Source organism: Athene noctua, chromosome 25 (genome assembly GCF_965140245.1).
Source record: "Athene noctua chromosome 25, bAthNoc1.hap1.1, whole genome shotgun sequence".
Lineage (NCBI taxonomy): Eukaryota > Metazoa > Chordata > Aves > Strigiformes > Strigidae > Athene > Athene noctua.
In genome coordinates this window covers 5,997,251-6,012,989 of record NC_134061.1, presented here as the reverse complement: position 1 = coordinate 6,012,989, position 15,739 = coordinate 5,997,251, and the positions used below count along the sequence as shown (strand labels likewise).

At 63.0% G+C, this 15,739-nt stretch overlaps 1 protein-coding gene across 1 annotated transcript; it reads right to left on the bottom strand.

The window, feature by feature from the left end:
* Positions 1 to 2,364: 2,364 nt before the first annotated feature.
* On the bottom strand, positions 2,365 to 14,667 carry LOC141970426 (kinesin-like protein KIF18B). Its single transcript, XM_074927026.1, has 16 exons — positions 14,609 to 14,667; positions 13,629 to 14,029; positions 10,740 to 10,897; positions 10,157 to 10,261; positions 9,773 to 9,883; positions 8,113 to 8,310; positions 7,749 to 7,925; positions 7,284 to 7,358; positions 7,056 to 7,165; positions 6,638 to 6,749; positions 6,284 to 6,399; positions 5,323 to 5,537; positions 4,217 to 4,556; positions 3,322 to 3,417; positions 2,946 to 3,136; positions 2,365 to 2,705 (listed from the first exon to the last, which is right to left on the bottom strand). Exons 2-16 carry the CDS (start codon positions 13,942 to 13,944, stop codon positions 2,590 to 2,592), a joined length of 2,436 nt encoding a protein of 811 aa, XP_074783127.1. The 5' UTR covers positions 13,945 to 14,029; positions 14,609 to 14,667; the 3' UTR covers positions 2,365 to 2,589.
* Positions 14,668 to 15,739: the final 1,072 nt, after the last annotated feature.

Genomic DNA, 15,739 nt, shown 5'->3' with positions numbered 1-15,739 from the left:
CTCCGTGGGCGCGGGATACATTCCCCTGGGGCGGCGTGGGTGCTGGGGGCACGGCCGTGGGGGCCCAGGGGTGCTGGGTGCGGGGGCCCAGGGCGCTGTGGGTGCTGGGTGCACACACACGTCCACACGCACACACGTCTCCATCCCCCCATGCCCATGTGCGCGCACACAGACAGACAGACAGACAGACAGACACACACACACACACACACACACACACACACACACGCACACACACGCACTCTCTGTCTCTCTCACGACTCACACCCCGCCCGCTCCCCGTGTCGCCCCCCCGGGCCCAGCCCCGGCACAAGCGGCTCCGCACCCGCCGCCCGGCCCCGGCTCCCCTGGGCGGAGGCTCTGTGCGGGCCGTCTGGCAGCGCGGGCAGGCGGCTCATTAAGGCCGGCTGCTCATTAAGGCCGGCTGCTAATTAGAGCCTGACGCCTCCCAAGTCCTTCCCCCCCGCTGGCTCTGTCAAGCGCCGCCTGGTCCTGCCGGAGCCCGGCCGGGGCTCAGGGCGCCGGGTCCCCCCTTCCCAGCTCGGGGGGGCCGGATCCTGCCCCAGCCGCTGCTGTGGGTGCGCGGCCGCGTCCCCGTCACCTGTGCGCTGAGTTTGGGGGGGCTTTTGCCCGCCGGGGGCGGCGGGGGGAGGAGGGAGGGCCGGGACCCCTCCCCGGGCGGCTGAAAGGGGCTTCGTGCGGGGCCGGAGCCGGCGGGCCCGGCCCCCCCGCGGGGTCTCTTTGTGCCGGGGCCCGGCGCTGCCGGGAAACGCGGGGGGACAGAGCCAGGGGCACGGGGCCACCGCCAGCCCTGAGCCACACAGCGGGACATGGCCAGGCCTCGGGGACAGCGCCGGCGGGGGCCGGGGGGCTTGGGGACCGCGAGGGACTCGTGGGGGCATCGGGGTGGGGGCCCCAAGAGGCGGCTGGATGAAGCCGGGGGGGTCCCAGGAGGGGCTGGAGCGGGGCCAGGGCGGGGGACAGCTCCCGCCGGCTGGCAGCTAGATGGCAGCCGATGGCCGGGAAAGGCTCCCCGCCCGCTCGGGGACGGGGACACGCCGCCAGGCCCCGCTGGACCGCGGCCACCGTCGCCGGGCCACCGACCGCGGCCACTTGGAAAGTGTCGTGGCAACAGCCGTGGCCCCACGGGTGTGACCTGTGGGCACCCAGGGCCAGGGCGGGCTCATACTGGTGCGACTGGGGGCACTCGGGCGGCGCTCCGAGACAACCGCTTGCTGCCACATCCCCCTCGAATCCCCAGAAGCTCCTCGCCCCCAGGCAGGCCCGTGTCCCCCAGCTGTCCTGGGCCGCTGTCACCAGCGGCGGGCAGGGGTTTGCCCACAGAAACGCCCGGCTTGGGGCCCCGATGTACCCCGCAAGTGACACTTGGCCTCCCGGAAGAGTGGCAGCCCTGGGAACGTGTGCTGGGTGACAGCCCCTGGTGACAGGGCTCCTCCGTCCCCCGGGACTCTCTGAAGTCCCCTGGCGTGCACAGTCCTGGCGGGGCAGGACGGGGCTGGGGGCGCGGCGGGGTCCTCGCCAGCCCCCGCGCCGCTCCCCAGAGGTTGATTTTCTCCCAGCTCCTGCCGGCCGGGATCAAAGCACAGAAAGCTGTCCCTGCCGGCAGGCAGAGCTGGGCTCTCCCCCTCCTCCTCCCCGGCCCCCCTTAATGAGACAAACGAACTGGGAGCGGGCTGCAAGTGTTAATTAGAAGCTTCCTCGCTCTGAGAAGACAAAGGCGAGATCAGCCGCTGCCAGGCAGGGAAGTAGTGCAGAAGGAGCCGGTGACCCCGGTCCCTGTGGGACAGCAGCACACCCGCAGCTGGGTCCTCCCTCCCCGTCCTGCTCCCACCACGCTTGGTCACCTCTGGGGGTGGCTACGAGGAGCTGGGGCAGGCAAGCAGATGTGCCCGTGGCCAGACGTGCCCTGGCACGGCAGCAAAGGGGGTCGCAGGGGTGTCGGGGGACAGGTGTGGTCCCCAGGCAGGGATGCGGGGAGCTCTCTGCTGTGCAGGCGGCTGGAGCCAGGAGCCCCCAGCGTCACACGGAGACAGGGATGGTGGCCATGGGGTTTTAGCAGAAACACTTTTCGCCCCGCAAAGCAGCAGCAGCCGGTGCTTGCCGGCACTCTGGGACACGGAGCGAGCGCCCCAGAGCCCCCCGGGCACAGCAGAGGGGGCAGAAGGCACCCACGGGGTCCCGGGGATGATGGGAGATGGGGGAAGCCCCGACAGAGCCCACCCCCACGAGCAAGGGCCTTTTCCAGGCCCGCTCAGACGGGAGCTGCTTCCCCATCCCAGCTCCCTGGGCGAGGGGGAGGCGAGAAGAAACAGCCGCACGTCTCCCCTCTCCCCTCTGGTTGGAAACGAAAAAGGTTTATTAAAAATACATGTTATTTCTTAGTATGATACGACAGGGGACGTAACTGGGACGGTGAACAGGAGGGGGCTGGGGGTGACTGCAGGGGGACAAGAAGGGCTGCAGGAATTGTTGTGTGGCTGCAGGAAGGGTGGGACAGGGCTACGAGAGAAAGGAAGAAGTTTGGCACCTGGGTTGGGACACTGCCGGGGATCCTGGGTGCAGGAGCCATCAGCATAAGAGCTTCATTGGCTGGGGGGTGGGAGCAGGGGGGGCACTGCCCAGGGCCACGAGCTCTTTGGTGGTCCTTCTGCTGCCCTTCCAGGAGAGAGGGCCCGCAGGATGCTCTGAGGATGGAAAGAGGAGGGAAGTGCATTAGGCAGCTGCTGGGTAAAAGCAGCAAACCCAGGTCCCGTCCCCCCCGGCCCCGACAGAGATCCAGGTGCTGCCAGCCCCCTCCTCCTTTCTGCCCCTCCCCAAGCACCCACCAGCCTTCCCCGAGGCTCTGGCTACAGCCAGGAAGCAGCAAACCCCAAAGAGCATCTTCCACCAGCAGCAAACCTCCCAGTTCGAGGTATTTTCCTCACCTGACCCGGAAGGGGGCTGGTCCAGCGCCCGCTTGGTGCCTGCCCTGCCGCAGGGAACGCTCTTGCAGCCCGTGGTGCTGCGGGCAGAGGGTTTCCCCAGGCGCCTGCCCGGGAGCGGAGGGGCGCGGGAGGGCTGCGCAGATCTCGGGGTGCTGCAGCTCTGGAGCCCACCCAGGGTGGGGGGAGCAGCGCTGTGAAGAGAAAGGGGCCGTTTTAAACCCGCGAGGCTCAGGGCGGAGCCCCCCCGCGTCCCCACGTGTCACAGGTGAGGTGGGGCCGACGCAGGCAGGGACGGGGGCTCGAGCCCCAGGCAGCTGCCAGCCCTTGCTGCCTGCGCGGGGCGCTCTGGGGCACGGGGGGCCGGCGGCTGCCTCACCTCTCCACTCGACTCCGCTTCTGCGCAGGGGCTTTGGAGACCACGGAGGGCCTGGGGATGGAGGAACCCTTCACGGCAGACACCGGGGCACAGGCTCTGCGGCCAAGGAGAAGGGAGTTAGTGCCCGCTCTCGTGAGGCTGCGAGGCAGCCAGGCCAACACCATCCGCCCGCAGGGAACAGGAGTCACAGGAAACCTGCCCGGTTTTGTAGGGGAAAACCGTTCCAAGAGGGGTAAATCCTCAGGAGAGCGGCACAGGAGGCGTCAGCCGCCTGGCTACTGCTGCTCCCTGAGGTGCTCGGGCTGTTCCCCTGGACCTCAGTGTCCCCAGTTCCCTCGGTAGGAACCATTTCCTAGAGCTGCAGGAGGAGACGGGGAGACCTCGGGGTGTCCTGCGTTACCAAGGCCATGCCCATCTCTGCCTTTGGATGCTCTCACAGATTCACAGAGCTTTGGAAAATCCAGAGCCCCTTTGAAGCACCAGCAATAAAAAAAACCCCAAAACTACCAACTAAACAATAAAACGCAAAACCCCAGAGTGTGCAGTCCCAACCCTCGCTCCAACCTCTCTGGGAGCAGAGGTGAGGCCCCACCTGCTTCCCAGCCAGCACGCGGGGCTCCAGAAGGGCCCCAAAGGGAGAAATAGATTTCTTTGGAATGTTTTTTATATCTTTATATATATATATATAAAGATATTTTATATCTTTATATATATATTTGACAGCGATTCACACACGAGCTCGGACCGCTGGCTGCCTGTCTGCAGGCTGAGTGTTTTCTGCCCAGTCTCCCCCCTTAGCAGAGCTGCAGCGATCCACGGAGGATTCACCCAGACAGCAAGATCGTGGAGGGGGGAGCCCCAAAACCACAGTTAACCCCCCCAGGCCAGCACTTACTGGGGCACGACGGGGCCGTCCTGCTTGTTTAGGTGGCTCTGGACGCTCTCCCAGATGGAGAATTCTGGCAGGCTGGAGGCAGCTGCCTCGGCCACGCTGGGTGAACCACTGCTGTTGGAGACTTCAAAAGTCTCGTTCAGGTTGTGAACGGGCACAGCAGGCAGCGTGCGGCGGTTTTGGGCAGCCGATGACACCGGGGACATGTGACTTGTTGTAGTCCCCCTCTTCTTAATCGGGCCAGGAGCCACCGACGTGGGGCTGCAGGGGGCAGCGAGGTCCTGCAAGCGCTGCACGGTGCCACTCATCCCGGGGGTGCTGGGCACGGCGACAGACACCTGGGCTGAAGGAGCAGAGAAGAAACAGAGTCACCTCCTTGTCTGCAGTTCCCAGGCACCCGCAAAGCCCGGGGCATCCCCCTCACAGCCCCCCGTCACAGCTCGGCGGAGGTCAGCCCAGCGAGCCCTACAGCAGCCGTTTGCCAGCGGGTGTTTCCATCCAACCACCTTAAACCGAGAGGAAAAGAGCCAGCACAACTAATCCTAAAGGCATCAGGCTGGGCCCAAAGCAAGTGCCCTGCGGCAACACCCGGTCTGTGCCCGGAACACAGGGTCTGCAGAGCCCACGGCTTCGCTATGGGCATCGTGCATCGGCCCTGAGGATGAGGAGGGAGAGCTCAGCCCTGGTCAGATGCAGGCTGCCGGCTGGGAGGCTACAGCCAGGCTGGCTGGGACAAATGTTCCATGGAGGAGTAAACAAGAGGAGGACAAATGAGGATCAGAACTGCTGTTTTGGTCTCCAGGAGCAGAAATATCCCTCACGTTTATGCTGACTCGCACACACGTGCTGAGCTCCCCGGAGACAAGGGCTGCTCCTGGCTCCGGCCGTGCCCCGGGCTCCCGGCGGTGCTGGCCAGCCCCAGTCGCTCTACAAAGCGAGGCTGCAGCCGCTCTGGGCAGAACCCGCTGGGTGCCACGTCAGGAGGAGTCAGGAGAAACTCATCTCCCTGCCCTGTGCCCACAGCTGGGAGCTGCCCCCCCGCCACCGGCTCCTCCAGCGCACACCGAGACAAAAGAGAGGGGGCAGCACCGACGGCCCCAGCTTCTCACCCTCACAGCCCTGCTGCATCCTCTGGGCAGGGCTGGCCCCGCCGATCTCTGCGGCTCCCTTTGCAGACGTGGCTTGCTCCCCGCTTACACCAGCCTCCTGACTGACCAGGCGCTCCAGGTCCTCAAATTCGGAGACCATGGCAGGAGTGAGGAGGGCGGCAGCCTTCAGGAGGGCGTATTGCTTTCGGGCAACGTTCAGGACGGCAGCCAGGAGCCTGGGACAGAGAGAGACAGACCCAAGAACCAGTTAGCAGGCGAGCGTGAGCCAGCGTCACCAGTAACGGAGGCCCAGCAGCACCAGCATCACCTCTGAGACACCTCCTTGGGCGGGGCAGAGCCTGTTAGCAGAGTTTTGGGGCAAGAGAGGCAAACTGAAGTCGAGAGATACCCAAGTTGTAAATCTCTTCCTGGACAACCCGAGCTGTGAGTTGTGTGTTTACCTGTTAGTTACAGGGACAAAATGGCACCTGCAGGCTCTGCCGGCTTCAGACACTTGTCAGCTCCGGCAGAGGCAGACAGATCCAGGCACACGTCAAGGCCAGCCTCCCTCAAGAGGCCTTTCCAAAGAGGTTCATTCTGCCAAGATGCTTGGGGCAGAGACATCAGCAGATGGTGCCACGGGAGCCCTGCCAGGGCAGGGCCCGGGGGAGCAGCGGCAAGAGGAAAGACTTCGCAGAGGTAATTTCAGGACTAACAACGCGCACTGACGGCTCACACGGTGGCTGTGCCTGGAAACCTTCACTGCTGCATTTCCAGGAGAGACTGTCCCATGGGATTAGATCTCCAGGAGCCAAATCCCTTATTTTACAGGGCCGGCTGTCATCTGCAGACAAAGACCTGGTCCCACGTCCTTCTGGACAGCCCTTAGGATGGCTACAGGATGCAACAGGAGGGTGGGCAGCCCGTCCTCCGCAGGCAAACATGAGGAAGCAACATGTGGGAACGACACGAGGACACTCACGTCTCTGCCCGGCTGCCAGACAACCCCTGCAGAAGGCACCTTGGTGTCTTCCCTTCCAGCTGGACGTCTGTCTGGTGGGCTGCTCTGGGGCTGCTGGGAGGCCTTTCCTCTGGAGCCTGGAGCAATCACCCAAAAGCGCAGCATTAGCCCATCTCCGAGCTGAGTTTGTTCCCCAAATTCCCCGTTAGCTGGGAAGTTAAGGGGTTTTGCCAGCAGTCCACAGCCCCCCACACGCTGAGCCAGGAGCCCGTGGACCGGGTGAGTTCCTGCCCTCTCCCAGCGCGCCCAGGGTACCCCACGAGGGTATGTGAGCCCCCCACCAGGCCCCACTCATCACAGCACCCCTTCTCTCACCTCCTCCTCCAGCTCCATTGGCATCCCAACAGACTGTCCAGCTCCCAGCTCCTGCTGCTCTCCATCACTGCCCCTCTGAGCCACGCTGGTCTGTGGGACAGCTTCCTCCAACCTGCAGAAGGCAGAGAAGCAGCCACTGAGCCAGAGAAGATCCTCTGGGGAAGCTGTCACTTTGCCCAAGAAGTTTTGGGATGGATCAAGGAGAAGAGGATTAGGCCTTTGCAGCCCAGCTTTGTGCACTGTGCTCTGCCACGCTCATAACTGCCCCCGAGCCCAGTCGAGGTGACGTGCACACCAGTAAAGAAGCTCCTCTGCTTTCTAATGGACACATGGGCTCTGACCAGCACTAAAACCCCACAGGCTCGGGGCACACCAGGAGGTCCCATCAAGCTCTGTCCCTGCTCCCCACCAGCCTCACCTGGGCAGCCCCTCTGGGAAGCCGGAGGGAGCCAGCGGCGCCAGAGCCTGGTTCTGTGACTCCCGGGCAGCGTCCTCATAGACCCGGAGCTTCGCCCGCAGATCTGCCACCTGCGAGGAAGGATCAGCTCTTGCTCAGATGGTTTCACGAGCCCAGGAGCTCAGAGCTCCATGTCCCCAGCAAACCACAGCTAAAGCGAGAGCCCTCCCCTCCCCACCAGCATCTCACCTCCGCTCTCAGCCGCTCGCAGGTGACGGCGTATTTACTAACGTGGCCGTCAGAGCTGGTCACATTGCTCTTCAGCTGCAGAGACAGGGCCAAGGCAGAGGTTAAAGCAGCACTGGGGCTGCACGTACCTCTCTCCCAGTGCTGGAGCTGCTCAGCCTCCTCCAGGCTCCCCAGGGAGCCCCAGGGTGGCTGCAGTGGACAGGAGCTGCGCTCAGGGACCTGCTGCCGCAGTCACAAGCCTTTCTGGGTGCTGGGCTGAGGAGCTTTACACGAAGACAGGGCACACACTGTCTGCAGCTTCATCCGCTGCTGTCTGCCCAGAGCGGCACCCCCAGGGCTGGAAAACTCAAGCTGGTTAAGGGAGGAACCCACTAACCTCCCCCCCCACAAACCAGGCTCCTTCCCAGCCATCCCCAGTTGCTCCCAAACACAGAGCAGATCACCGCCGCAACGCCAGATCCTCACCGACACCTTGATCTCCTTGGCCCGGCCGGCGTACTTGAGGGTGTTGTAGGTGTCCTCGTAGGCCAGGACGGAGGGACTCACGGCGGCGATCATGATGGTGCGGCAGTGGCCGCCGATGGAGTCCTTCAGCAGGCGTGTGAGCTTGCTGTCCCGGTACGGGATGTGGCTTTTCCTGCTCTGTACCGAGAGATCAAGGCTCTGCTCAGCTCCAAATCTGTGCCGCAAGGGCGCGGCCACCCTCATCCCACGGCACCTCTCGGAGCCCAGCCCAGGCTGCCACCCTCACCGCGCGGGCAGAACCATCCCCGGAGGACACCGCGCTCACCCGCCCACCCCGGCGGGGCCACGCGAGGAGCAGCGTTACCTTTGCCTCAGCCAAGGCGTTGATGACGTTGATGAGGGCCAGCAGCGAGCGGTTGATGTTGGCGCCCTCCCGGAGCCGCTCTCCCTTGGTGTTGGCGACCGAAGCTCGCTCCGAGCCTGCCAGGTCGATCAGGCTCATCTTGGCCACTCGCAGGTCGCCAGCGAGGCCGCCAGTGCAGTCCTGCTGCTTCACGTAGATCTGCGAGGACAGAGGTGGGTGAGGCTGCAGCTCCACCAGGCTCGTGGGGCTGCTGGTTGGAGCCAGCATCACCGGTTTCAATGTTTGTGAAACGATGGCGGAGCGGATCACGCAGGCGTGAGATCGAGCGCAGGAAAGGAGGGGCCCGGCATGCTGAGAAGACAAGCAAAAACTCGGCGATGACTTGAGCAGCAAAGCCACGGAAGGGATCTCGCAAGACGGGACAGAGCTGCGGAAAATAATCAGCCTCTCCTGCACTTGCTGAGCGAGTGGGGTACAGCTGGTCGCGTCCCCAAAGGGCAACACCCCAACCCAAAGCCCTGGCATCATCCAGGATGTGCTCATGCACGGTGGCAGCCCCAGCCCTGACTCCGACTGTGGGTTTTTCCAGAAATCTCAGATGCCAGTGGGGGCTGCAAGCCCCCAGACACAGCCTCGCAGTGCCCCAGGGAGGCATCCAAGCAGGGCTGGCGGTGCCCAGCCCAGTTCCCAGCTGGTGCAGGCGAGGAGGGACACAGCCACTGAGAGTCACCCACAGCACTGCTCCGTAACTTCCCCTTCAGCATCTCTCAAGATCTCCCAGGAGGAGCAAACACTTCCCCCACCGCCCTGGAACCCCCTCAGCCCCCCAGGAGCGGCTCCTGCATGGCCTGGAGGTGCCACAGAGATAGATGCTGGAGGCTGGTAACCGGTCCTGCATCCTCGCCAGACTGTGGTTTGCCTGCCGGGCAGGGCAGAGTTCCAGCACAGCTCATGGATTCACGGCAGGCGGGAATCCAGCACCCAGTGACAAGCCCGGCTGGGAAAGCATCCAGACACCTGGACTTCCCCCTGCAAGCAGCAACGGGCAAGGCACCAGGTTCAGAATGAAATTGCAGTCAGAGCCCTCTGTCTCCCCACGCAGCCGTGACGGCCCTGCTAATTCGGGGAAGGGCCTGGCTGGAATTGAAATCAACTGGCAGGTTTGTGTAGGAGAGCACCGAGAAACCGGGGAGCAAATTCACAGAGCCCCGGGGGAGCGGAATTCCCGGCTCAGAGCCGGGGGAGACACGACGGAGCAGACTGCCTGCCTGCGGCACCTGGGGGGAGGCACAAGCAGGAGCCAGCGATACGCGGCCCCTTTGCTCTGAGGAAGGTTTTAGGTGCGGCTCCCACACGCTGAGTTGACAAGAGACAAAAGCACAAAGGGAAATTTCAGCCCTTGGGACCCCTAACACCAAGCTGGGAGTCTGGGGCTGTCTGGGAGACGTGGCCACCAGCGTGACCAGTGTGTGCTGTCCTGCTGCAGCGCTGGCTACTGGCCTGCCCAGACCCACACCTCTCTTCTCAGGGCCAGGACCCACCGATTTTTCCTGTGGCACAGCAGGAGCAGGGGCAGGAACCCCGGGTCCTGGCACAGGCTGGCTCCCTCGCCCCCTTCTCAGCACAAATCCCGAGCGACACTGCAACCCGCAGCCCTCACCTGGAAGATGGCGTGCGAGCGGGAGGAGGTGCTGTTGGCATCGGTGGGATGCTGTGTCCGGTTCCTGTTGCCGTTGGCCAACATCTCCAGCAGCTGCTCTGCCGACGCGGGCTGGGAGAGAACGGGCAGAGGGCGGGCGTCAGCGCAGCCCGTACGCAAGCACCGAGACAACCCAGCACCCAGCAGCCACGGCGGCGTAGGCTGAGGCATCCTGCAGCTCTGCGGGGCTCTTCTCAGCTCAGGGTGGCGTTTGCTGTCCGCCAGGAGCCGCGCAGATGGCACCCCCGCGCCCTCACACCCCCCACGGCCCCGGGACACGCATCCGCTGTCAGAACTGGTGCAGGCGCAGCGGTGCCCAGACCTTGTGCCCATTTCTCTACCCACCTGGTGGAAGGAGAGACCCTGAACCACGACTCCTTTCTCAGGATCCTCCCGGATGGCCAGAGGGCCCTTGGGCTCCAGCAGGTCATGAATCTGTTCGTTGTACACCTGGAGCAGGGAACGCCACGGAAGGCTGAGGTTTGGTTACCCAACGGGGAGCAGGGAGAGGAACTTTGTGCCCCAGTGTCACGCACAACCTGGTGTCCCCCCGATGCCACCTCTGGGGCCTCGTTACACCAAGAGCAGCTGAGGGGGCTCTCAATGCAGAGGAGAGCTTGGGAGGGCTTCACTGGCAAGTCACCGCGCCACCACTCCTCCAAAGCCAGGAAGCCCTCGTCGCTCGGGGACCACGGCAAGGAGCAGAAAATGCCCCAGGCTCCAGGTGGGAGAAACCAGCAGCACCAGTTCTCCAAACTGGGTGGGTGAGCCTGCTTCCAGCCAGGCTCTAAGGCTGCCCTGGGGACACCGGGCACAGCTGTCAGTGCAGCGGGTACCCTGAGTGTGGCACTGCAGGGTCTGGATCAACCCCAGGTCCCAGTCACGGTGACCCGGAGACAGGAGGGGACCCGGCTCGGACGCGGCGTACCTCCTGGTAGGAGACGAGCACCTCACAGCTCTTCTCCTCTTGCCTGGCCTCGATCCTCTTGTACAGCTCCACCATGGTGAGGTACATGATGCCAGGGCTTTCCTCCGAGCCCAGCATGGTGTAGGTTTTCCCTGCTCCTGTCGCACCGTAGGCAAACACTGGGAAGAGAAAGGGTGGAGGGTTGCAACGATCGTTAATTAACAGGAGCGGCGGAAAGTGCACTCCTTGTCGGAGAGGAGAGCTTCCCGCAGCAACCCCTGCGGCGGGGGCTGCTCACAGCCTTTGCAGAGACAAGCCAAAGCCAATTCCCCTCCGCGTTTGCCACTCGACCCCTCAGTGCCGTTTTTTTTCTCACTGCAGCCTCTCTCATTTAGCAGAGACAGAACGAGTCCCCAAACCATCACGTGCTTGGATGCTCCAGTCACCCCTGAACCTTCTTTTTAACAAGCCGAGCAGCCCCATTCCCCCACCTCTCCCCAGAAGGCGTTTCTTCTTCCAGACCTGGTAATTCATCTCACCCCCCCACCCCCCCTTTCAACACTCTTTGAAGCGTCACCATCAGAGCAGGACACACTAACCCAGAGAGCCTCAGCCCGTCCCCCCAATAGCAGCACTCGGGGCTTGGCAACTCTCGTTTGAGGATCCTGGAGTTATTTTATGCAGATAGAGACACGAGACGTGCCTGCCAGGTGGGCACAGTGACAGAGGCAGCCTTCAGCAGCTCGCAGAGCATGCCGGAGAGCCAGGAATAGCATCCTCCGGTCCCAGTGCCCGGCCCGGCACATGATTAGACAGGAGAGCAGCCTCTCCCGCACGGTGCTGCCTCACACAAGTGATGTGCTCGTTAAGCCGCTCGTCTGCTGACAGCCTGCCAACAGCACGGGGGGCTGCGGCGGCAGGCGAGGAGCTTTCAGACCCAGCAAGGAGCTTTCAGACCTGGCTTTACAGAGCTGCCAGCCTGCGGCATGCTCACAAGGGGCACGGCAAACCCCAAAGCACCCCAAGATGTGTCTGCTTCACCCCAGATCCCGCTCCCAAACCCAGCATCCTCCCAAAGCTCTGCCCCTCACCGCGATTCGGGCTGCGAAGGGATGGCAAAAGCAAGGGGCTCTTTGCGCCACAGATCCACCTGATTTCTCGCCATCCTTCCCACCCTAGCAGAGCGGAGAGCATGTCATCCTTGTCCCTCAGAATGCCTGGAAAGCACCTGCCCAGCCTCATTTCTGCCCCAACGCCCACCTCCATCCCCTCCAGCACCGCTGTGGCCCCCAGCATCACAGAACCACAGCACACCCAGGCTGTGAGGAACCTGGAGAGATCATCTGGTCTGAGCTTTTGTGGGAAGGGGAGCCCAGATGAGATCATCGTGCACCCTGTCCAATGGCATCTTGAACACCCCCAGCCCTTGGGACTCCACTATGCCCCTGGGGAGGCTGTGCCAGTGAAGGTTCTCACTGTAAAAAATGTCTTCTACTGAGATGAAACCTCTCCTGGTTCAACATGTCCCTGCTGCCCCTTGTCTTCAACTTGTGACCAGAGAGCCCCCATCCTCTCCAAAGCTGCCCTTTAAGTCCTCAAAAACGGATGAGGTTCGCCCCGGACTCTTCTCCTCTCCAGGGAGAAGAGACCCATCTCCTTCAGTCTCCCCTCTCTGTCCAGCCCTTGGCTCATCTCTGGGGCCCTCCTTTGGAAATCCTCAACTCTACCTGCATCCAGTCTACCTACATCTCTGTCTGAGCTAGAAATGTCCCTGCAGATGCAGCCCCAGACCCAACTTGGGAGACTTTGCACTCCTCTGTCTTCATCCTCCCACTGTTCCTGCTTTTCCAGCCCAGCCAGGTCCCTCCTCACCATTTCCTCCCCACAAATCCTTTTCCCCCTGGAGCCCTGCGTCCAGCTCTGGGGTCCCCAGCACAGGACAGACATGGACCTGTGGGAGCGGGGCCAGAGGCCACGGGAACGGTCTGAGGGCTGGGACAGCGCTGCTGCGGGGAGAGGCTGAGAGCTGGGGGTGCTCAGCCTGGAGAGGAGGAGGCTCGGGGAGACCTTACTGAGGCCTCTCAATGTATAGAAAGAGGCTTGTAGGAAAGTCGGAGAAAGACTTTTTACCAGGGCCTGCAGTGACAGGACAAGGGGCAACGGCTTTTAACTGACAGAGGGGAGATTTAGATGAGATCTAAGGCAGAAATTCTTCCCTGTGAGGGGGGTGAGGCCCTGGCACAGGTTGCCCAGAAAAGCTGTGGCTGCCCCCACCCTGGCAGGGTTCAAGGCCAGGTTGGACGGGGCTTTGGGCAACCAGATTTAGTGACACATGTCCCTGCCCATCGCAGGAGGGTTGGACTGGATTATCTTTCAAGGTTCCTTCCAACCCAAACCATCCTGTGACTCCAGAAGTTGCTCTTATTCAGGTTTTGCTTCTCCTCATTGCTCCCCAGGGGGAGATTCGACATTTCCATGTCAGGATCGTCCCTGTCCCGATCACACTCACAGTCACACCAGCTTGGTGCCAGCACCAAGTTTCCGGCTGCATGTTTGCGTGTTGCTGTTGTGTACCCTCATATCCCCAGCTGCTTAGGGCTTCCACAATAAATGAACAGCTCCACTGAGTCCACCCTGCCTGGGAGCAGATGGGACAGGAGCTCCTGCAAGGATTTTAGAAGTTTTTCTTTGCAGAAGGGGCTGTTGGGCGTTGGAATGGGCTGCCCAGGGCAGGGGGGGAGTCCCCATCCCTAGAGGGGTTGAAGAGTCGGGCTGAGCCAGCACTGAGGGATCTGGTGGAGTTGGGAACGGTCAGTGTGAAGTTTGTGGTTGGACAGGAGGAGCTTCAAGATCTTTATTATCCTGGATTATTCTGGGTTTCTGACCAAAGGAGGACCCTCCGGGTCTTACCGGAGCAGTTGTAGCCATTGAGGACGCTGTCCAACAACGCGTGGGTGGTGTGCTGGAACACCTCCTCCTGCGTGGCCCCCTCCCCAAAAACTCGGTCAAAGACAAACTTCAGGTCCTTGCTGTGGTGCTTGGGCCCGTGAGTGGGCAGCACACTGCTGGGGGGGCCACTGTGCTCTTCAGGGTTGAAGACGAGGATGTGCTGGTCAACGACATGCAGGACGGGGCGTGCGGCCCGCTCTCGCTCACAGGAAGCGCGGGGCCGCACACGCACCACAACAGCCACAGAGCCCTCCTGGGGCGGGGGCCCCAGCATCATGGTGACAGGGGGGTGCTGCGATGGGGGCGCGGCACTGCCTGGAGAACAACGGCACCGGGCTCCAACGTCCCAAGGGCCTCACGCACTGTGGGGGGTGGGGGGGGAATGGGTCAGCTGAGGCTGAGGGGGTGGAGGGGAGCCCACAGCTGGGCAAGGCCTCGCACCCCCTCCCTGTCCTGAGCCCCGCTGGTGCCCCCAGAGCTGCCGTTAACACCCGCCCACGGCCCGACCCCTTCAGCCCCGTCCCCCCCGGCCTACACCCCCCTCTGGTCCCTGCAGCCCCTCTCACGGCCCCACACCCCCTTCAGGCCCCCACAACCCCCTCCCACAGCCCTGCCCGCCCCCTCCAGGGACGCCGTCCCACCCCCTCCCCTTCGGGCCTCTGTAGCCCGCCCCCCCCTCCACGCTGCCACCTTCGAGCCCCCCCAGCCTCCCTCGGGCCCCTCGTTCTGCCCACCCAAGGCCCTTCCTAAGGCCCCCGGCCCCCCACACCGCCTCCCCCGGCCCCGCAGGCACTCCCAGCCCTCCCCACCCCTCCGAGCCCCGGCCCGCCCACCCCAGGGCCCCAGACCCGCCCCCAGGGCCCCAGACCTGCCCCCAGGGCCCCAGACCTGCCCCCCGCGCTCCCGCTCCTCCCCCCCGCGCACCCAACGCCTCAACGGACCCTCCCGCCGCTCCGCTGCCAACGGCCGCGCAGGCCCCGCCCTCGCTCCTCATTGGCCGTTCTTCCCGCCCTCGCTCCTCATTGGCCGCTCTTCCCGCCTCGCCCTCCCATTGGCTGTCCGCCCTGCGCGCTGCACCATGGGAGCGGTAGTCCCGCGGCCCCGATCTGGCCGCCATCTTTCCCCCCTCCCCGTCGCCGTCCCGGCCGTGGCGGCCCCCTGCGGCCGGGAGAACCGGCGGCCCGAGCGCTGTCCAGCGGAGAGAGCCCAGCCAAGGGCCCGGCAGGGCTGAGGGGCGCGGGGTCGCCGCCTGCTGCCAGCCACAGCGAGCCGCAGCGGCAGCCTTCTCCTCCCAGCTCCGAGCTGACAGCCCCGGCCCTGAGCAGCTCCCGCTGCCCGGCCGCTGCTGCTCCCGGGGAATTGGTGCTGAGAAACGAGCCCCGGTACCGCCGGGGGACACACACCCACCCGTGCACCCTGTCCCCAGGGCCACCCAGGGGGCCCCAGCGGCTCCTGTCCTCTGACCCCACCGCAGGGGCTCATCGAATTGGGCGGCGTCCTGCTGATACAAGGAAATGATCCCGTGCTTTGAAACTGATTTACTTATAACAGCTTAGAGCAACTTAAAATAATTTCTGAATATTGCTTAAGAATCCTGCTTGCCCTGACTGTTCTGTTGAAGCTTACCAAGGGCTACTCTGTGCATCTAAACAAAGCATTTTCTGTGGAAACTTACCAAGAACTACTATGTTTGGCAAAAATAGAGCCATGTCCTTGGAAAGCAGATGGGTTCTGACAAGTTGAGTCTTTGTAGTGCGTAGACAGCCACGTATCGGCAGTAGAAACTGATCTACTGGTGCTTTTAGGTAAGATAGAGTTGGTAAACCAGCTGAAAACCACTCTTGTTGTTCAAGATATTGCCTGAGAGAATCTGCATATGCTCCAAGGAAAAGTACAAGGTGAGGAGGACTGTGAGCCTTCCTCCAACAGACCCCAGAGACACCCACCAGGAGGCAATGGGCAGAGAACATCAACTGCTGACACCAGCATCTAGAGCCAACCCAGCCTCACTCATGCACATGGATATTTGTATTGTGTAATCCAATGAATATGGATATCCACACTTGGTAAGT